Source organism: Centroberyx affinis, unplaced genomic scaffold (assembly GCF_046629955.1).
Source record: "Centroberyx affinis isolate AG114_WGS23_722 - 3 ecotype Tasmania unplaced genomic scaffold, CSIRO-AGI_Caff_v1 ptg003002l_1, whole genome shotgun sequence".
In the NCBI taxonomy this organism is placed as follows: domain Eukaryota; kingdom Metazoa; phylum Chordata; class Actinopteri; order Beryciformes; family Berycidae; genus Centroberyx; species Centroberyx affinis.
Window position 1 is genome coordinate 2,777 of NW_027281105.1, and position 23,446 is coordinate 26,222.

The 23,446-nt window shown below is 39.7% G+C and overlaps 1 protein-coding gene across 1 annotated transcript; it reads right to left on the bottom strand.

Annotated features, from left to right (window-relative positions):
• Positions 1 to 758: 758 nt before the first annotated feature.
• On the bottom strand, positions 759 to 23,446 carry mettl15 (methyltransferase 15, mitochondrial 12S rRNA N4-cytidine). The gene is made up of 4 exons (XM_071537268.1): positions 23,367 to 23,446; positions 21,745 to 21,936; positions 9,304 to 9,482; positions 759 to 2,028 (listed from the first exon to the last, which is right to left on the bottom strand). The coding sequence occupies exons 1-4, from the start codon at positions 23,444 to 23,446 to the stop codon at positions 1,598 to 1,600; spliced, it is 882 nt and encodes a 293-aa protein (XP_071393369.1). The 3' UTR covers positions 759 to 1,597.

Below are 23,446 nucleotides of genomic sequence, written 5' to 3' on the forward strand. Positions count from 1 at the left end.
TGGGAAATGTGGTTCAATTCAGTTCTTATGACGTGGGAATAGCTGAGTAGCAAACATCTTGACATTCTCCAATAATATGGACAACAATAAGCAAAACTGTTTGACATGTACTGATGTCAAAGGGAGGGATATTCAAACGCAAGATATGGCATCATTTCATACGAGATTAAAACAGCATACAGTTTTAGACACAGTTAAATGTTACTTGCGCCATTTAGTTTCCAAGGTAACAAGAATGGTATATTTAGTTTACTGAATGAGGCAGAAGAAGAGAAAAAAGTGTTGATCCCCTTGATGCAGCAATTACAATTAGTCAAAGTCAAATAGTAAAGATCAAAACACCTCATCTGCTTACAGTTGAAGGTGAGAGAATGCTCAAGAACATAATCGCCCAGCTCATTCACCACCACTTCTGACACTTGTGTCATTTGGTATTTAGTGCCATGACTGATTCATGTGGTACAGTAGAGGTTACACAGGAGCTACTCATCAAGGAGATGCAGGGGAAATACAGACGTCATAGAAAAGCTGTTCTTTATTCTGTCTGATGGGCTATTTTAACAGCAATAACCATTCAGTTTTCAATTCTGTTTATCTATTTATTCAGTAGCAATTCACTTCTTAGTGAAAAGAGCTAATAATACAGGATAATACAAAAAACAAGTGCTTACTGTACAAAACCACTGCAAGAATATAAAAAAAACAATTAGGCTATTTTATATGTAAATATAAAAAAGACACAACAAAAAAGCCAACAGTTTTGATTGGATACAAATATTTTTCATCACACTGTTCCACAATGCCATCTTCTTCAAAAAGGACTTGAATTGAAACCAACTTCAATAAAAAAATTTGTGGATCTTACTTGACGGAGGTTAATTCAATATGAAATTCCCATTCTGGGAACCCTAACTATTAAAACATATATAGCATATTAAACTTTGAACATAATCGCTGTTTCTTGTAATTAGTGTGGTGGCATCAATTTAATTGTGAGAGTAAACTGAACTTCTCATTCTAACCAACATTGGCCATAACTTAGAACAGTACAAATCTGAATTTATTTCCAGCTAGCTGGTTTCATTGATGCATCAAAATTAAACACCATTCTAGTTACAGCTAGAATCAGTATATTCCAAAGCACTTTACTTTAAAGTTCTACATGTAATAATTTAAAGGATGAGTATACCAAAGTAACAGAACAAAACTAGAAGGGCACTCAGAGAGCGCAGACCTCCGCCAAGGTTCGTGCTATTATTGCTTGTTTGTGAGTCGGATCCGCTCCAAAAATGTAATGGGTTCTTCCTTGGCCCATGCTACACCCTTCCACGAAGTTTCATGAAAATCGGGCCAGTAGTTTTTCTGTAATCCTGCTAACAGACAAACAAACAAACGGCACCGAAAACATAACCTCCTTGGCGGAGGTAATAACTGAATAGACACTATAGTAGTCATTGCTAACAAGCAATACAGTGAAGACACTTCATATACCGAAGGCCACTTTTTCCTTAACTTACATTTTATATTCAGCATAAAAAGTTACTCCTGCTACAAACTATCTTTGATGAAAGGTGAGAAAGTGTCTAGTGTCCCATAATTAGCGCCTGACTGCTGCCCTGAGTTTTGCGGAGCGTCCTCGAGGGTTCTCTTTTACATCTTCCACTTGTGGGGTGATCACTTTTCTTCGCAGAGGAAACCAGTGAACACTCCCTCCGTCTGTTTTTCCCTCCTCCACCTCTTCCTTCCCTTCTCCTCGCTTCCTCCGGTGGAAGCGGCGCTGATTCAGAGTAGACAAGTCGTCCCCCTGGAGGAAGCGTTTGACCAGTCTGTCTTCTAGTGAATGGAAGGTAAGCACGCAGAGACGTCCTCCAGGTCTCAGAACTGCCTGGGCAGCACACAGGCCTGCATACAGCTCGTTCAGCTCGTCATTTACAAAGATACGAAGAGCCTGGAAAGTCTTAGTGGCCACATGCGAGGGTCGCTGCAGTTGGTCTTTGCGTGCATAGATGGCAGCAGCAGGAAATGATCCTAGAGACAAAGAAATGCTCAAAGTCAGTGGAGTTTGTATTGTAAAAAAAACTTGGAGGTTACTCTTAATGTAGAACAAATACTCTCTGTGTAGTCAATATCTCTCTCTCTGGTTAACACTAGAAAGGCCACACCGCTGTCAATTGCCTGCTGTTTTAAATTTTAGAAATGAATTATCCAAGCTTTCAAAATGTCCCTCCATGACTTTCCCTAGACCTTCTTTCTATACAATCCGGTGTTGTTAGATTTTCAAAATCAGGCAAGGAAATAGTGGTTCTAATTATATTTACCCCCTTCAATTTCAATTATGTTTTCTTTTAATTCAATTAAAATAAAATTCAATTATTTGCCTTTTTGTACGTTTTTAAAAAAAAATAATTGGTTAAAATGCAGGGATAGGTTGTACGCCGTTTTGAATTGATGTTTGAAGACCATTTATAGGCTTATATTTTCTAATTTCTTTTAGCTACCTTTAAGCTGAAATCATTGTCGAAACAAGCATGCATGTAACATATGACTTTTTAGGAAACAAATAGATTTTATTAAAAATCTCATACCTGAGAATGACTTTTGGTTGAAAACATGATGCAAGGGCAATGCCCAATGTAGCATCAATATAATTCTGAACTTAAATATTTCACTTTTTTAATACAATTTTACTTCTGACAACTATATTTGTTACATATACTAGTTGGAAATCACCACTGCCTCGCTACTTCATATCGTCTGGGGCTCTTCCATATTGAGGAGGTTCACCATTTGTTTTATTTAGTTTCACTTTGAACTAGGGGAAACGCAAGACTCAGAGGAATTTGCAGGGGTCAGCATGGAATGGCCAAGTCGTACCCAGACGGCCGCCAACAAAGACAATGCCACAGGGAAGACAAAATGACAGAAACAAACAATTACACAATTAGATGGACAGAAAGAGAAATTTAGATAAATAGAGAGGAGTGAGTGGTGTGGCATTTCTCTCCTCCTGCACTCAACAGCCTTAGGTGTGACTCACCCTGCAATCAATACAATGCCTGCACAGCAAGGACCAGCCCTGGTCTGGCCTCGCCAAGTCATATGCTTTCTCTCTAATTCATCTTTCAAAGGTCCCACAGACAGAGCCATGGAGAATAGAGGAGATTAAGAGGTGCACAGAGAAGGAAAAAGAGGTTGTTAAGAAGGAAACATAACATTGTGAATGCATTACATAGGATAAACTACAACATTAACAACACAATGCTCTTGCTGCTATATCTTCAGTTTCACAGAAGGTGAAACCACGCTGAAGGAACAGTACAAACAAACACCTCAAAACAACTACAAAATGAATCCTCAAAGCATGTTGGGGAAGGGTTACTACTGGGTATAAAAGTGATAATCTCTTCCTCAAATGGCACAAATTAACCTCTGCTAATTGTTGGAAAGACATAACTGTAATCTGTTAAAATAACTCTCCTGTTTCTTTACAGCTCTGTGGAATTGATGTCCTGTAAAAGTTATGCCTATATGCTCAACAATGATGCAATGGCTCTTTCTTGACTATCAGTTTCCCACATTGTGGAAAAAGACCACCTTTGACAAGTTAAGGCATACTGTGTGCAGCACAACTTGACAATTTCAAAGTTCCAAAATACCATTTAGAGGCAGCCACATATGCAATAGATGCAACACTCAAGGACGTATTACATCATGTATATTGTGAAGGCTGAAGGCACATGTCTGGAATGACTGCATGTGACTTGCATGAAGCTGAGCTTGTATTGCTTTTTTTTTAGCCAAAAATAAAATTATTTTGACATACATATTATCATTTACATTTCATATAACCCTTTCATCAACGGCTCATAGTTCTTACAGTACTACACTAATCTGCATGGAAAAACATGATACATTTCAGTGAAATAAACTTGTCTAGGAGAAACATTATCCTCTCAAAGGTGAGTAGTAAAAGGCTACAACAGTGAAAACACAATAAAATACTATAACTAACCCTGATATTAAATTAACTAATTTATATAACAACTCCAATCTGGATGGATAAATGCTCAGGAACACCCATGGAAAAATTTGTCAAATAATTCACCACCAGTGTATCAATTTTACATCTAATATACTGTATGTTGAGGTAATATGCAAAAGAAAATCATGCAAACAAATACACAGGTCCCTATCTTAAAGGGACTTTGGTTATGGCAGGGTAGGTTCTCAACTCCTAATTGTACAGAACTGGTGCAACAGTATAAAACTGTGTCATCTGCATAAAGGTGCATTACAGCCATTTGTTGAGAAGGCAATGGCGTTAATATAAGTAGTGAAGACTGAGCTGTTCCTGGCCACACAGTCATGTGTGTACAGGCAGGGAGTAGAGCAATGGGCTGAGGACGCAACCTTGGGGAGAACCGGTATTGAGGATGAGGGGGTTGGAGGTGTCAGAGGTTGAATATTGTGTGACCACTGGAGCTAGAAGATCAGTGCAGGATTTGAGAACTGGCCCAGGGATGCCATCTGGGCTGGCTGTCTTCCTAGTGTTAAACCGCTTCAGCGCCCTCCTCACATCATATACCGATACGACGAGTGTGCACTCCTCTATAGCAGGGAAACTCACTCCAGCCGCAGTAGCTGGCAAGCTAACGTTAGCAATGTTAGCCTCGAAGCGCGCATAGAATGAGTTGTTAGCTAGAGAGGCATCAGCACGCACCATGGGTTCTGCATTTGTAGTCCATAATAGTCTGTAGTCCTTGCCACACGTGTATGGTGTCACATTGCTGGAATTGAGACTTCACTCTGTCTTTGTAGCATCTCTTAGCATCTTTCACCACACGTCGCAGTCTATATGATGCCACCTTGTATTCCTCCATGCACCCGGACACCAGTCCCGAGTTGTAGGCAGCATTGCGTGCGTTCAAAGCCTTGTGGATGGATCTATCAACCCCGGCTTCTGATTAGGGAAAGACCTGATTGTTACCGTAGGAATAATATCCCCAACCAGCGTCGCTATGAAGGTCATCACTACTTCCGCAAACTCGCAGATGTTGTTGCAGCTGGATTGGAACATGTCCCAGTCGACATCACACTTGCCTCTGATTGGGCAGTCCAGCGTTTGACCTCTCTCCTCACCACAGCTTCTCCTACCATCCTTTGTTTATAGTCTGGTATGAGGAAGATGGCGGCATAATCTGACTTGCCTTATTAAAATCCACAGCCACAATGAGGGCAGCATCCGGGTGCTTGGTCTGGTGGCAGCATAACATATCCTGTAAATCCGATAGTCTGCTTGTGGTAGAATGTACACAGCAGTAATGATGAATGAGCTGAACTTGCTGGGAAGGTGGAATGGACGACATTTAATAGTTAGATATTCCAGGTTTGGCGAGCAGGAGTGCGAAAGAGTCTTAGTCTCCTTGGGATTGCACCAGCTGTTGTTGGTCATGAAACAGACTCCACCACCCTTGGATTTTCCAGACTCCTCTGTTCTATCCATGTCAAAGATAGAGAGAGATTTGGGCGGTTGTATCATTTGATCCGGCACCAGGGGGGTCAGCCATGTTTCAGTCAGACAGAAGATCTTGTCCTCGCCCTAATATCATCCAACTTGTTCTCCAAGGACTGGACATTTGCAAGCAGGATGCTGGCCAGAGGTGGACAGTTGGCCTGAGCTTTCAGCCTATTCTCCAGCTCGTCTTCCCTGATGTTTCCATTTTCGCTGCCCCGAAGCGCTTCCACTGTTGTTTTGGTTTGCGCCTTGGAGGATCTCCTTCGGGCATGACGAAAATCCATTGGAACAAATAGTGCATATTGGTATTATCCAAGGTATATCATTGGAGGATAGCACTAACCTGCTAAGTCTGAAGTCTGAAGTAAGTCTGAAGTTCTGAAATGTAGAATGTCAACATATGTCATAAACACCATATGTACTAGGCTACTGACTAGTGGAGGAATTTAGGGGTAAAAAGGTTACATAGTGGATAAAAACATGGTCAAATAGCCAAGCGATCCTAAAACACCTTAGGAAAAAACTGACTTGAATTTAAAAGTTCATAATGGCTACCTTATAGGCAGATTGTTCTGAATTGCATCAAAATCACTGTATAATACAAATTACATGTTGTATAAATGTCCCTTGAGGGCTCCTACAACTTTATGAATTGTGGCCCAAACAGGAAGTGATTTTTTGCAAACATTCAAAATGTCTGCTTAAGGCAAATAAATATCAACACGTAAATTACGTCATGAAAGCATTAGGTATAAGTACCCTTTGGGTGATCCTTTAACATTGTAAAAGGTCTAAACAAATATAAAGGGGGTGAATTATTACAAAAATAAGAGATGGATGAGAAACTCGTAGACTGAGACATCCTAGAAAGGGTGCTCAAATCAAAGAGAAAACATTTTGCAGAGAAATTTCAAAATAGCTGTCTGTGATTATTAATTGAACTTGAAAGAATATACTGAGTTTTGGGAAATGAGCTCTTTGATCAACTTATTGTTGTGCTACACTGAACACAGACAGAGATGAAACTACTACCAGCCTTTGATCAACAGCAAGTTGATCAAAGAACTTATTGACAAATACCCTAATGTAAATGTTACTGAGGTATCCTAAAAGGGGTGCACAACAGTTCACTTAGGATGCCGCTATGAAATCGGTTTTGTTTTTTTTCATATTCTGTTTGGTTTTCTCCCATTTTCCAATTTCTTGGGTTAGTTTTTCATGGATTCAGTTTTTTTATACCACACCTCAGCACTCAAATGCCTGTGATGACATATTTTGTTGTACTGTGGCAACCCTGGAAGCCCCTGCTAGCTACTCTGACTGTATACCCCTGTTGGTTCAAAGGGAGCGTTGTTGCTTGGGAAGCATGAGGTCCTGGGTTTGCATCAGGTCCCTGTTGGATGCTGCAGTACACTCAGTACGAATATATATGCTTACAGTCAGCATACAACATGTTATATTTCAATATTTACTCTTTGATCAAGAATTCCATAATTGATACCACATTGATAATTTGGAGCTATGTATGTGATACTATGTAATAGCTTATAACACAGTGATCTTGCAATGCGTAAAATGACATCTACATGACATCATTGTGTGAATACAACCCTTACTCTTATATAGGTTTAGGACTCTTGTTAAATGTATGTTAAACAAGCAAAAGCAGGCTAAAATTAAATGCATAACAAATAGTTACAGGGCTTGGATTTTGCCTGTCAATGCTTCAATTATGGCTCAGAATCCAAAATGTGCTGGGGGGGCTATTTATTTTGGGTCCTTTTATGACAAGAGAATTACTATGTTTTAATGAGCCTGTGTCCCAGGGAAAGAATAAATTTATTCCATTTTGGTCGAGGGCACCAGAATCCCAAAGCTCTAAAATTTTGGACTTTTGGACCTACAGTGGATTATGGTGCACAAGCTGCTTGGAGAAATTTGATGGACATTTTGTGCTTTTTCAATAGTTTGGGAGAAGGCTGAGAAGGAGCTACAGGGGCTACCTCCATGTGTGGTGGTTGTACAAACTTCAATGTAGTTTTGACTAACATGGGGGGTGAGTAGATAATGACTCAATGTAAGGGTGAGCTGTTCCTTTACCTGCTGGTATAGCTTAATTGAAACGCATGTCAAAACATTTAAGATAACAGAATGAAAAAGAAGAAGCATCAGTCAGTTTTAAAAGCAAGTGGTGCAAGACAAACAAATCCAGGTGGACACACACAGACACCCCTACTACAATACAGGTTTAATTTGTTCCTGTGCAGTTTCATTCAAAAATATTATGCTATTCCACAATTCAAAAATTTAGTAGTATGTACTGTATATACTGTATATATATATATATATATATATATATGTATTTATTTTCAAAAAATCTAGTTACCTTCATTAATCAACTGCTAGCATAATTTGCAACTGTTTATCTCCCTTGTCATGCCAAGAGTTTGTTTACATTCCATGTTCCAGCTACATATAGTGATGTTGCTTGATTCTTCTGATTTTTTCTGTTAGCTACCTAAAAGAAGCCAGAATGCCAAATATAATTTGCTGTAATATTTTTCATATTTATACAGAAAAAAATTGCATTGTAAATGAAATGTCTATCTGAAACTTTAACTCAAGTTGTTGAACATACTGCTCTGCATGGTGTAACAGGATAAACTATTTGATTCAGCAGGAAATACAATGTAATTTACTTAAAGTGGTAACCTAGAGGGAACTGTTAGCAGCAAACACAAGCTGAGCCAGTGTTCAGCCCCGACTAAAAATAAAGCTAAGAGACACAGCATGGCCAAAAGTCTGGAGTGCTCAACCTCTATGGCACTTCAGGGATCTACAACCTCAGCTATAAGCATCTGCAGTAAGCGTGAGAGAGAAAATGATATGGAGGGAAGATGGAGAGAAAGAGAAAGAGCAAGAGAACAAGAATATGCCCACAAGAGCTTTTGTTATGATGTCTCAATAGCCCCAGACCTCAGACCCCAAAGTGATTCCCCCCACACAAAACCTTGTCATTCCTCCTCTAACTGTAGCATTTTTCTTTGGCAACAGTGTCACAAGTGGCCAAGCATAGACCCCCTGGAACTTAGACAAGTCAAGACCTCTTGGATTGATTGGAATAAACATTGGTGGTGACTCGCTATGCTCTTCACAAGAGATCAAACAACTGCACTCACTCACACCTGTTCTCCCTGTGTGACGCACATACTGCTATGTGCAATAACTATTGAAATCATCTTACTCGCTCAACAGCTCAAATCTGAGGACATACGGCTAGAAAATAATCAATGAAGACAAACAGAGTAATCCCAGCCTTATGCATGAATGAATATGTGTGTGCGCATATATGAGTGTTTGTTCTTGCGTACATGTGCGTGTGAGTGGCAGAGAACAGGGGAGAAGAGAGGTGCAGAGAGGGGCATGAAACAATGTAGGGTGGGAAAAATAAAAAAAAAAGTGGAGGAAGGCAAATAGGAAGGAGGGAACAGGGGCTAATGTGTGCGATACTCAGTTTGTTGTCAAACCATGAGCCACGCCCTATTCCAGTCACCTCCAGCTCTGTCTTTATCTCATCCTATTAATTGTTATTTCATAGAAAGGTGTGGCAGAGACACACCCAAAACATAGACAGGAGAGAGGATGATGGGTGAGATCAGAGTCCATCGTAATTTTCTGAGACAAATAGGTCCCACCGGGAGGCAGCCTTAATAACTCCACTCCTGTGTTTTTTTCCCTTACAGCCTCCAGAATGCTGCAAGGAATTAATGAGGATTGTAGCTAGCTACCTGCCACCACGCTGGCCAGCTGCTGCGTCCGGGTGATGGGGTAGACACTGCGTGCCTCCACAATGGCTGAAGCTATTTTCCTGGCGTGTCTTTCCTCCCCATATGCAGTGAGGATGGATGCAAGAGCCTGTTGATCTAAGGCATTCACAACGTCAGCAGCGCAGGGCATGTCGGGGTACCTACGCACAAAGAAGAGCCCAATTAAGCAGCTTGACGTCACATCCTTGCTGACAGTGGCGAATCCTGACAACTCTGAGATACAGCTGAAAACCTGTATGGCTGACACTTGTGAGTGGAATGATGGTGAGGGAAAAAAAAAGGAAAAACACAGCTTGTGCAAAAGCTCATAACGGTGTTATTGCCTTTGCTGGTGGGTTGCTGCATTATGCTGACACTGTAAATTAATATGATGAATTCTCTCAGCAATTTTTACAAAACATTCAAGAATATGTAAAGTGCAATACATATACATAGATTTAAGCTTGTTAAATATTACAAGTACATACGTCACATTTGTAATATCGTTTCACATTCGAACATTGGGTGCCATTCATTTAGGGTTTATAGGATCATGTAGCAAATAGTAGCAAACACAAGCTATTAGTAACAGCTCAGTGAACTCTGGTTAATAACATATTCATATTGCCTAAACAAAAGCTTCATATCAGCTACATGGCACAGTCATGATAACTGATTCAATGCTTATGTCAGCTTTCATTAGGTGTTAATGAAATATTTATGTAATTTATGACAGAGCAGTTTAACAGTATGTCTACTGTCCAAATAATAAAAAAAGTCTTCCAGTAATTATCATTTTATCTGAAAAACATGCCTTGGGGATAGCCATGAATATTTGTTTTGGGCAGCTGTTTTTCAGACACTGAAGGTCATTATATACACCACTCTTTTGTTTTCCCAACTTTTCAATATGCTTCTCCAAATTCAACCAATTAGTTACCATTAACACAATAATATAACTGTGTTGCAAACACTTACATGGCAAGTAAAAAAAAAAAAAAAAAAATACTTTAAGTCCATCTTTAATTTTGTGTCAAGTTTGTATCAAGTTCAATTTTCTCACTTTATATAAGAGCAAATCACCAGGCATCCATACAATCTAGTACAATTTAACAAGGCAATCAGTCTACATGGTGATTTTCAAACAATGGTGTATGGAGAAGCTTTGATGTTGTGTTAGGCTATTGAGTAGGCAGACTTGTTCTGTGGTAAAAATGTCTCTAATGAGTAAATCACTTCTTACAAACAACACAAATCACTGTTATATCTATTGAGTGAAATAAACATGAAAATGTCAAATTTCACCACAAGCCCCCTGGACTGCTCCGATGGGGTGTCAGAGCAGCTTGTCCTGTCTTAATGAATGGCTGTTTGTAACACCAGATAGCAAGCTGTTGGCGGGCCGCCAGTTTTTCTTGAGTGGCATGCCGCTGGTTTGCCTCTGCCGGACCTCTACAGGGAACGGCCGGAAACAGCAGTGGTGGGTGTAGCTGGCGGTCCAGCAGCGACCCACTGGCTGACAGCCACTAAATGCATGAGCTCAGATTTTAAATTTAAATTTCAGCAGCAGTTGGATTTCAATGACAGCTTGGCTGAAAATTCTCCCATTTAGAGATTGGTACGTTTTTTTCTTGTTGAACATGGACATTATTTTCTATATATTTAGCCTACTCTGTAAGCTAGTCTTTTTGTGATTTTGATTGGTTGGTATAAAGAGTTCAGACTTATAAAAGGTTCAGAATTTAGCTTCTGGTAAGCTATACTGCTAGCTACACTAGTAAGTTGACCGACTATACTTGCTATGATAGAGGCATAGTGGGCAGAATTTTCCCCATTGAAATAGCAAAAACGTATTCAAAAATGATCCTACTCAATCAGTACTTATTGGTAGTCTGTGACAGCGTCCATGTCTGCAGGGAGTCTGCCTTCTGCCTGGATTTTCTTATTTATGAATATTCGGGACGTTTCTGGGTGTCAACATTTTGGCAGTGGGTGTGTACGCCTGCAACCAAAACCACTGCTAAATCGTTTTATATCTAGAAGCGAACACTGGCTATGGTAGCGATCCTGAACTCTAATACAGAGTAACTGAGTTACTGGAGTAACAGAGTTCTGGTCAGAGCTAGTGTGTGTCAAGCTACCGTTGTTAGCTGTTAGTTGAAAGTTGTGTTTACAAGCCACAACCAGCAAAATCCTACTCGTATGCCTTTACATTTTCCGGTATGGCACGGTGCTGACAAGCAGCAAGATTTTAGCTCTCTGGCAAATCCTAGAATTAAAAGCCTAAAATTACCCTCGAACCTTTCTGAAAAGCCATTGGATATTTTAAAACTTTCTCTAACTACATCATGGGGCCGAAAAAGGAAAAAAAAACGTCAGAGCAAAAGAGGTCAGAACTTGGCACACAAAACTTGCAAGACGACGACGAAGCAGATGAAGCTAACATGGCTACCGCACAGCATGAGGACAACAGCAACGCCAACCCGAGCAATAAAGACGTTGTGAGGGCAATCGTGGGACTACCTGAGAAAGAAGAGGGTCAAGACACTTGCGCATTTCTGGAAAGTTGGCTGCCTAAGATCCTGGACATGGAGCAGGTCTAGGGCTGGGCAATATATCAATATTATATCGATATTGTGATATGAGACTAGATATCGTCATACATTTTGGATATCGTAATATTGTGATATGGCATAAGTGTTGTCTTTTCCTGGTTTTAAGGCTGCATTACAGTAAATTGATTTTCTGAACTTACCAAACTGTTCTAGCTGTTCTATTATTTGCCTTTACCCACTTAGTCATTATATCCACATTACTGATGATTATTTATCAAAAATCTCATTGTGTAAATATTTTGTGAAAGCACCAATAGTCATCCCTACAATACTGTTGCAATATCGATATCGAGGTATTTGGTTAAAAATATTGTGATATTTGATTTTGTCAATATTGCCCAGCCCTACTTACAACTGAACATTTAGCACACTTCGTAGAAAATACCGAGATATATATCGTGTATCGCCATTCAGCCTAAAAATACCGAGATATGATTTTTGGTCCATATCGCCCAGCCCTAAGCAGGTCCACGCCAAATTGACCATTGAGAGGGTTCATCGCATCTCCGGTCCAAAGCAAGGCACAGAGTTTTCTAGAACAATTATTATGAGATTTGTGGATTTCAGACAGAAAGAGCTTGTCCTAAAGGCAGCTAAAGCTAAAGGAAAGGTGATGTACAAGGACAAGCACATCAGATTCTACCCGGGGTTGTCAGCCGAGGTCCACGAAAAGCAAAGGAGCTTCGACAGGGCGCGCCAGGCGCTGCGAGATAAAGGCATCACCAGGCATAGGATCCTATTCCCGGCTAGATTATTGGTAACACACAGGGAGAGATCTCACGTCTTTGATACACCCGCCGAAGCCATGGGCTTCATCGACATGCTGTAACCAAGGATGAACATCTTCGTCAGAACAAGACATAAGAAGTTTCCACTCGAAATGCACGGATCTATACTTTACCGGCACTTCAGTTTTCTACTGTGTTGGCTTAACTGCACTTAAAATCCTACATGGGATTGAGGCCAGCTAACGCTAGTCAGAATGGAACCTAAGTTTATCATTACCTATGCCCCCCCCCCCCCCTTTTTTTTTTGGGGGGGGGGGGGGGGGGGGGGGGGGGGGTTTGTTTTTATTTTCTTCTTTCCTACCATCGGACTGTGTTGGATAAATTGTTCTTAAAAACCTAAGAGGGATCCCCACTGTCGGCCAGGCAAAAAAAGTACTGTTAGCTAAACTGCAAGAACATAATTAAGCTACGTATGTTTCTTTCCCATATCGGAGTGTGGACAAACTGCACTTAGAATCCTAAGTGGGACTTTAACTTCAAACCTTGCTCATGTAGAGACAGCAGCCAACTGTAAGTTGGTAATGTATAATTATGTTATAGTAAGTGTGTTATCGCCCACAACTTTTGTTTGGGCTAATGGTACATCCTAGTATGGTTTGTAAAGCGTGGATGTTATTTTGCTTTGATAAGCAGGATGGATGGAACTGATTTTGGCTACTTTTGTTAGGTATGGCTTATTTATTATTTACTTTTTGCGGACTGCTTGACATCCTAAAATTATGATGCCTAAACACTATGCCATCGATAACATCTATAAGAATGGGATGACTATCGTTAATGGACCAAATCATATTCATTTATAAATTGCAGAAGCACATATAATTGATCAAATGGGCCAAATCAAGTTATGATAAGTATAGAGAGGATGTAAAGGAAACGTAAATAGACTTGATTTAGATGATATGGATAATCAGTTTATAGCTCACATAGAGGGTCAGTTCTACTTACTATGAGGCCCGGGCTCAATTCCATACCAGGCCCCCAACCGAAAATTGAAAATGGCAATCACAATAGCAGTCACAATGACTTTAATGTTCTCCAAATCCATCACTAAATGTAAATAGTTGTACCGAAGGGTTAATAGTTCAACACATGCCAGTAAGAGTTAATAGTAAGAGAAGACAGCACATTGTTAAAACGGTTCCTCAGGGATGTGTGGACCCGTTATAGCCACAAGGAGTTACACTGTTGAGGGCAGGGGGTACTGTCCAAGGGGTGTGGACACTACAAGGGATTTAAGGGTATGTGTTACATGTTTATCTGTATATGTTCTGTTATTTGGTGATATAAGAGTCTCTGAAACTTACTCTGTGTCTCTCAGGAGTGATAGCCATAATATCAATGGTACATTTTGAATGTCAGAAAAACTTAAAATGTCCTTTTTATCCTGGAATTGCAGAGGTCTGGGTAAGATTTCCAAACTCAAGCAGGTTTTTAATCGGATAAAGCAACTCCAGGCTAAAATCGTTTTTCTTCAAGAAACTCATATGCTTGCCAGTGACATCATAAAGGTTAGGAGAAGATGGCCAGGACAGGTATTTTTTTCATCTTACTCTTCTCAGGCTAGAGGAGTATTGACTTTAATCCATAAATCTATCCCTCTACAAATACAAAATGTAATTATAGACCCAGGAGGAAGATTTCTCATAGCCCAAGGTATTCTACTAAATGAAAAATTAAATTTGATAAATATATACGGACCAAACAATGACGATCCCAAGTTTTTCAACAACTTATTCCTTTCCATTGCTGACCTACCTGGCAAACATATCATAGCTGGTGATTTTAATTGCACTTTAGATCCAACTAAGGACCGGTCATCTGGTATTGATAATCCTCATGTTAATACGAGAAAAATAATTCAGCGGTTTATTCAGGACTTAGACCTTACAGACATTTGGATATTCCTACACCCTACTTTGTTATCATACTCTTGCCATTCAAACACACACCACACCTACTCCCGTATTGATTATTTTTTAGTTTCTTCACAGCTTATTTCTAAAATTGAAGACTGTCAATATAATGGCTTTGTCATTTCAGACTATGCTGCAGTCCCCCTGACATATATTGATTCTAAATTGATGAGTGTTCCCCCAAAATGGAGGTTCCAGCAGAGATGGCTTTTAGACCCTGCGTTCACAAAATCTTTAGGTCAACAAATTGACTTCTTCCAAATGAACACTAACGAAACATCTGCTGCAATTAGGTGGGAGGCATTTATGGCCTATATTAGGGGACAAATTATAAGTTTCACTAGTACAAAATCCAGAACAGCTAAACATAAAATGAAATCTCTCAAATCTCAAATTAAAAACCTAGAAAAAGATCTATTCCAAAACCAGTGTAAAGACACAGAAACACAGCAGCAACTGCTCTTACTCAGAACACAATACAATGAAATATCAGCAAGTAAAGCTGCATCAAGCTTACTGAAACTTAAGCAGTCATATTATGATCAAGGGGAGAAGCCAGGGAGACTCTTAGCATGGCGTATTAAGCAACAGCAATCAGAAAGGGCTATTAGCTATGTAGAGGATGATAAAGGTAATACTATCATTGATCCTACAGAAGTAAATAATGCATTCAAATGCTTTTACGAAAAACTTTATTCTAGTGAATGTTCTCCAAATTTGGATAAACAAAACCAATGCCTTGATAACCTAAATATCCAAGCATATCAGAAGAACGTAAATTAGATTTGGATATAGACTTGAGTTTAACTGAAGTCTCAGAAGCTATAGACTCTATGAAGGCAGGAAAAGCCGCAGTCACTGATGGCCTCCCGATTCACATCTATAAGAAATTTAAGGATAAGCTACTGACCCCTACCCTAGAAATGTTTCGTGAGGCATTCCAGAATGGAATTCTTCCCACCTTTTTAAGAGAGGCCCTAATAACTCTCCTACCAAAACCCGGAAAACCAAATACCAGATGCGAGAATATGCGTCCAATCAGTCTTCTAAACTCAGACACTAAATTTCTTAGCAAGGTGCTAGCAAGACGGCTAGAGGGGCTACTCCCTGACATAATAGGTGAGGACCAGAATGGGTTCATTCGGGGTAGACAGGGCTTTCATAACGTTAGGAGAGTAATGAACATCTTGCATAGTCAGAAGGATGCGTCAGATACTGCACTTTTGGCCCTAGATGCAGAAAAGGCCTTTGATAGGGTCGAATGGCCCTATCTATTTGAGATACTTTCAAGATTTGGCTTCGGGGAAAAATTTCGCAAATGGGTCAAGCTACTCTACAATCAATCTCGGAACCCATCGTCTATCGGTCTGACGACGATTAGACTCTGGGGGCGACGGACAATATTTCGAGGTTTCCGGTGTAGCCAGCGGACATCCGGTCCAAGACTTCCTCTTCCGTGCGTCGGTCATGGTTTACAGTCCGATGAGCAACTTGAGATGCGAGAATGGAGTTGGAGTTGAGAGACGATGTCTCATAGGCAGATATCTGTTTATAGAGATTAGCCGAAATGTCGTCTGGACCTAAAACACCTACAAAAAGTATCACTTTAATCCGGTCGTAGACGTCGTCTCTCAACTCCAACTCCATTCTCGCGTCTCAAGTTGGTAATCGGACTGTAAACAATGAGTGAGTTTGGGCTGATCTCTCTTATGAAACTAATGTCCCTTGGACATTACCAACTAAATTCCTCTTAGAAGGTTTAGAATCTGTAGGACCCCTGGTTGTGTCCCTGAATACTGAACTGCCCAGTATTGGTATTGATCCTTCTGCTCTCACCAACTACAGGCTCATTGTGAAATTACCATTCAAGTCCTGGAGAAGGCGGTTTGAAGGCAACTCTTGTAAGTTTTGAAAAATAATAACTTCCGAAAAATTTCAGTCTGGTTTTCGTCAGCAGCACAGCACTGAAACTGCCCTTGTCAAGGTTGTACATGATATATACTGATAAATGCAGATGTGGGCAAGTGCTGCTTGACTTTAGTGCAGCATTTGATACTGTAGACCATGGCATCTCATTGATAGATTGAGCCAGTGGGTTGATATCTCAGGGTCTGCCCAAGACTGGTCCTCTTCCTATTTGACAGACAGAAAATTCTGTGTGTCCATGGATGGGTATGTTTCCTCCCAGTCCTTGATCACATGTGGTATGCCTCAAGTCTTAATTCTTGGAATTAATTATTTTTTCCTTGACATCTCCTTCTATTGCTATGCCGATGATACACAGTTGTACCTCTCAGTCAAGCAGAGTGAATTAAACAAGTTGGCCTATCTATGTTAAGGACTGGATGTCAAATATTTTTTTTACAAATTATATTTGGACAAAACTTAAATCCTTGTGATAGGCCCAAATTCAACCTGTTCTTGGTCCACTAAAGCAACATATTAAGCCTGCCTCGAGGAACTGTTTGACCTGAACCTTAATTTTGAGCAACATACTAAAAAGCTTGTCCAGTCATGCTTTTTCCATCTCAAGAATATTGCAAAAAAAATAGATCTGCCCTGAATTTCAATGATACAGAGAGGGTTTTACAAGTTTTTATTTAATCTAGCCTGGCTAGTGCAATACCATGTTTACCAGCTTTTTCTTTTTCTGCAGCAAATCTTTTAACTGAAACTAAGGCCCCCTTTACACCTGGCATTAACAAGTGTCTCATATCCAGATTGTATCCAGATATCTTTAAGATGGATTACATTAACACCTGGCATTAAAATGCATCTCCACATTGGGTTTAGATTTGTCTTTCCCTAACCAGATTGCCATGTTCATATGCAGATTGAAGATGCATTGCATTTACACTACTTTGGTAATGTGGTCAAATGCATCTCTGACCGTATCATAGTGCTTCAGTGGATTTAAGGCTGGTTTGATGGCTTAGACCACTGTTTACTTGTCGTCATGGAAACAAGTAGGACTGCACAATAAATGGTAGATAATTGTGTATTGCAATTTTATGTTTCTACAATTAATTGTTGTGTAATTCAGTTATATTGAAGTGTTTGTTATATTTTCAATTCCACTTAAAGTCCTTCTTTGGTTTCAAACCAGATGACGACAAACAAGTACAAATTCTCTGCAAAGTTTGCCTTAGGGTTGTCACTGCGTCCCAAAATAATAAAGCAGCAGTTATTTATTATTGAAATTTTGTAAATGAGGACCACAGTAAGAGCAACAAAGTAAGAAAAAACAAGACTTTCTAGCTGTTGCTACTCTACTGCATTGAAAACATGAAAACCAAGGCAAATAATGGTGATTAATAATTGTGATCACAATATAAAGCAAAATTATCAGGATTATCATTGTTGTCATCTATAATCGTGCAGCCCTAGAAATAAGAAACTACTACTAAACTCCCAAATATTACTATTAAAGGGAAATCAAGAATGTTTTGGCAGCACCTTGGTGCCCCATTACTGTGATCAGTATTCACCTTATGTTTCTCGGGAAACAGGGCGCTGGTCTGCTGGTCATTTTGTAATCTCACTTGCGTTGTAGAATGGAAGTGGGATTACATTTAATTTGTTTATGGTGTATGCTACTAGCTAGTTAGACGGAAGTTATGTAACCGACTACCCGACCAGTCTAAAAAAATAAGGCCAAACTGATGTAACTTTAGATCTATTTTATGTTTATTCACACACATATACATTTATACACACTCAAACACTGCTAATCTAAATTTCGATTAAAAACGTTTACCATTTAGATCACTGACGGAAACTAACTCATGGCTTAGTAATGGTACAGTCTTATTACTTTTATCTACATTTTACCATCTTCTGCCGTCTTTACACAGCTGACCGGGAGCACAGCAGGGAGAATTAATAATGATCAATTTCCACAAGCTTCTTTATCCACCTTTTACCTGGTACATATTACGGTACGGTATATTTACAATGTGGAAGGGGGATCCGCGGGAACTACTGGATCTACTGCAGCAATAAACTTTGTGGATGATTATTGTGCAATATTTTTTTCAAAACAACGGCATTATCTGTCCAGGAAATTCAAGATGTTTATGTTAATATTCCATCAACCTAGGTTTGATTTTTGCGGTTCTCCCTCACCTCAAGTAGACTGCAACTGACTGTTTGAATGCTGCAGCAACGCACCTGAAACAAAAAGATAAGTAAAAGTAGACTCATCTGATCAAATCATATCGATTTAACCTCCACAAATTTCCAGTCTTTCACTTGAATGGTCTGTTTTTGTTAGCATCCACATGTTCAGGTGGGAGACGGGTCCGATGCCTGTTAACAGTGAGACCCGCAGAGGAGGCAGCCTAACGCCGGGTTCAGACCGCAAGCGTAAGCACCGCGAAGCGTCAATTCTCACGCAAGCAGGAGCCTGGCTGTTCACACCAGAAGCGCATTTCTCCGCGCCGGTCACCAAGAGATTCTGCTCTACAGGAGGATAAAACCCCGTGGAAACAGGCTGTAGCTGCTGACATTGTGTTCCCAACAGCCACCAAAGCTTCATCTGTTCACTGCTGTCCTTGTAGAAACACTGCTGACAGCTCACTGTACTTTTCCACATCTGGGATGAACTTTATATTTTCCATCTTCTTAATTTCCCCCTTTCTTCACAAACTCCCTCATATCAAAGCTGCCACGTTTATTTGTTTGTTTTCTCAGCAAGAGTCGTGACTTGTGATCAGGCAATAATTAGGAAAGCCTAGGGGACCTAGATATCTCTCTCTCCCCCCCTCTCTATCTCTGTCTCTTTAAATAATAACATATAGGCCTAAATAAATTAAGTAGGCTATAAATAAACAAACCTAAACATGTATCCTTGTTTACTTTTGTGGTAACTCAATAACAGACGCAATTTTCAAAAGACAAGTGATAATTCAAAACCAGATAGATCATCATCCTACAATGTGTTGCATTTAAAACTTGCATCAGTACAGATGGATTCATCAACAACAACAGTGAAGACCCTGGTAAGTTGATCATTTAATATATTTGTGATTCTGTGGTGATACTATGGAGATATGACCATCTATAGTGTTTTCTATGGTGTTTTCCTGTGAAATGCGCGCCGCGGCTCGCAGAAAAAATAGACCAGACGCCGAAACTGGCGCTCCAGATCGCGAGCCAGCCGCGGAGCTCCGCGCCGAGGCGTGGCGCGGAGTGCCCGGTCTGAATGGTCAAATCGGTTAACATGGGCGCCGAAAGGAAACTGGCTGCACTTGCGGTCTGAACCCGGCGTAATAGACATGATTTTAGTTTAAACAACTAGTGTGTTTTGACGTCGACTAGCACAACACTTGAGTTTAAACGAGTAGTTGGTTAAACTCTCCCATTCCTAGAAAAAACACACTACTTGTTCGTTTGCTAGAATTAATTGGATCAAATCAATTCGCTAGTAGTTCCTCACAGCAGCTCCATCCACTCCAAGGGACAGTACAATGTAATTGAAAATGTCCATGTATGTTATTTCGGGACACTTTTGTATATCATCCACCCAGTCAGTAACAGCAGATGGATGCGGTACAGTTACACCATCTGATCGGCGCAGTTTAAATGATGTTAATCAGTTTAAATAATGATGTATGCTCCCATATTTCATTCATTGTTTCCATATTGTAAAGCGAGCAGACAAGCTAGCTGGCGTTTAACCGGAAGGCTGATTACAATTGCGTTCGAACCGGAAATAGCAAAGTGGGCGGAGCAGCATAAGGTGAATAGAGGTTGACCGATTATGGGTTTTTAAAGCCTGATGCTAATAATTCTTAGGAGAAAAAAAAGGGTGATTATTATTCATCAGATGATTTGTTTTTCTTTTCTGCCTTTTTGATAGAATAATAGGTTTGTAAGACTGAATGGTACATGAAATATACTCATTTGTCACTCCACTGTCAGCCACCTCAACCTGAATCTGACTGTTTCCTTAAAACACTGATTTTTTTAAATAAAATGAACAAATTCAATGAAATGAAATAATTAAAAAAAAAAATATTAGGCTTGCATCATTTCGTTATGCGTGGTTGAATACATTTGGTGAATATTGATAGAACTTATTTTAATTAGCTTAATTGTCAATATTTTGAAATAACATTTTTCCAGATTTTTCAAAAGTTTAGGCTCCCAGACATGTCGACCTTGAATTTCCATCCAAATTGTAAGACATTCCATTAGAATCACCTGGGAATACTGGGACTGGAATAAACTTGTGTAAGGAAGCAAGTTATTTTTCCCATGGCACAAAACGTGTTCATAGGAAGGAGCCAAATTCAGGTCAGTCAGTCAACTGGTGTTAGGTAGCTATAGCTTTAAAACTGCAGTAGCTAATCTATGTGCTCGTGGGAGGGTTTGAAGTTTGATGTTGAGAAGTTTGATTCAGGATTTTCACCCTGATCTTTTCAAAATGTGGGGCAAATTAATCAAAGCTTTATGTGGTCAAAATCTTGATTTTTATCATATTCAGAGTGAATTAGGCTACCCTACACATGTTTAGAAGATTGGGGTGAAAATGTATGAGGAAAAAAGGAATTTTTTGCACACCTAAAAGTCTTTTAGTGACAGGTGCATAGGATAAAAACCAAAGAGGCAGCTACTGAAAAAGAAATATAATCCCACACACTGTCTACACTGATGCTTTATTGTGACGTTTCGGTCATAGGACCTTTATCAGGCAAAGAAGCCTGATGAAAATGAAGAAGCCTCTTTGCCTGATGAAGGTCCTATGACCGAAACATCGTAATAGAGAAGACAAGACAAAACACAGTGTGCAGGATTATATTTCTTTTTTGGTGAAAATGTATGTAAAAGCTGAACTATACCTTTCTCAGATAACAATGATCTTAATGTTTGATGAAACAACATACATCTAAACAACAACCGCAAAACAACAAACATTTAATTTAGTAATTCCCTAGGCAAACATTGTGCGTTACTCAACATCAACATCAACATCTCAGTTGGCTAGCTAAGCTGGCTGGCTAAACTGTCTAGTGTTTTCATTCCAGGTTATATTAGCTCAATATTATTACTAATCAAACTGAGACCCATCAGACTACCAGACCTATATTGCAGAGCTCTTACCTGGCTCCATCCATCCTCATATCCAAAGGTCCATCCTTGCTGAGGGAGAAGCCTCTCTCTGGCTGATCCATCTGCATGGAGGAGCACCCTGCATCCAAGAGGACAGCATCAATACTACCTGGCTTAATCTTCATTTTAGGCAGCATGGCTTCAAGCTCACTGAATCGGCCAAGCAATGGTTGCACCCGACCACTGGAGAAAGGATGAGCGGGAGAAAGAAGGTGAGAATTAAACTGCATCACATTTGCATCACATTTGACCCAACATATATATATATAATAATTCATGTAACTAGGGAGATGGAACTGGAATAAATGATACCTCTTTACATTGACCCAATGTTTTCACTTTTCACTTTTACACTTAAATTGCATCGACAAAGACCATGGGTTGTTGGACAACATTCCATCCAGGGACAGGGATAAGGGACAAAACATCACTGCAAGGTGTGTGAGTGTATGTTACAGCCAATCATTGAAACTAGCACAGTTAGCATAGTGGTGCCTTTATCTTTGACTTTTCAGTATTACAGGTAAATTCTCTGGCTTATGGAGGCATTTTTATATGATTAACCAGATGGGTAGTGTTTCATTCTATTTTTCAATTTATTATTGTATCATGGTCTATACCAATGTGCAATTAATAGCCATCTATCTAATCTTGGAATCAGTGTTTCTCAATGTGACAGTTGTGTCTAGGAAATAACATAAAATATATTAATATTTTACTCAGCATGGCAAGTATTTTATGTCATATCATGTTACCTTCACTGATTGATGGTTGTTTGGAGACCAACAACAAAGAAAATGACTTTTTAAAAAAAAAGAAAAAGAAAATTTCTTAGTAAAACATCACACGGGTCAATGAACACTCTGTGACCCACACATATGTGTGCATTAATCTGTTTTACATCAACATGAACAATCACTATCAACCTCAACTGTCATACCAATACCATGCATTCTCAGCCATTGTATTATAACTGTCCAGCAAAAGAAAAATGCAGGCTGCTGCATAGCACATGGGACAACATCTTGTCTGTAGGCTTATTTCTAAATAACATGGGCTTTCTAGTTTTCCAGTCAACATTTTGAAAAGCAACTGAACTGTTTCCTTGGAAGCCTAGGAACTCCCTTGCCTAGCCTACTGAGGTCCTTCCTTGTCTCTGACAGACCCAGACCCTGTGTGTTTAGTCACTTTCTCATGCACGGGTGCTGAGATCCTCCAGCCACATTCATGCATTTTTCATGTGACCTTTTAAGACGGTGTGAACAAAGATGATGGTAGAAGAGAGCAACAGGAGTGAGCATCTATACATCAGCAAAGGGGGCAAAAGGCTATTGCAGGTTTCCAACCATAAGTTTCGGAGCCCAATTGTGGCACCCAAATATCAAAATGGGTCGCTAGAAAAATTATTACTAATTAAACTAAAATGACTAACAATATCTGATTGTCATTTATAAATGTAAAACAACTCCCAATGTATTTTGTACTTCATAGAAGCCACTGCAAAAGCCATGCAGCTCTACAAGACTATACTCACCCCCCCCCAACAAGTAATTAAGTGTTTTTGCACTCAGTACAATGTGTAATTGGTATGACATGAACAAGCATTTTCTTACCTCAATATGGGGTCATTTACTAAAAAGGGAACCCCTGTCATGACCTCTGGTGGAGCACTGGCATATCTGAGTGCCAACAT

What these genes read in the sequence shown, in the direction of transcription:
- mettl15 (XM_071537268.1), bottom strand. Translation starts at nt 23,446, where the DNA reads ATGTTGGCACTCAGATATGCCAGTGCTCCACCAGAGGTCATGACAGGG. An exon ending in ATGAGGATGGATGGAGCCAG is followed by an intron (nt 9,483 to 21,744) that starts GTAAGAGCTCTG and finishes CTTTGTGCGTAG; the next exon opens with GTACCCCGACATGCCCTGCG. An exon ending in GCTGGCCAGCGTGGTGGCAG is followed by an intron (nt 2,029 to 9,303) that starts GTAGCTAGCTAC and finishes CTTTGTCTCTAG; the next exon opens with GATCATTTCCTGCTGCTGCC.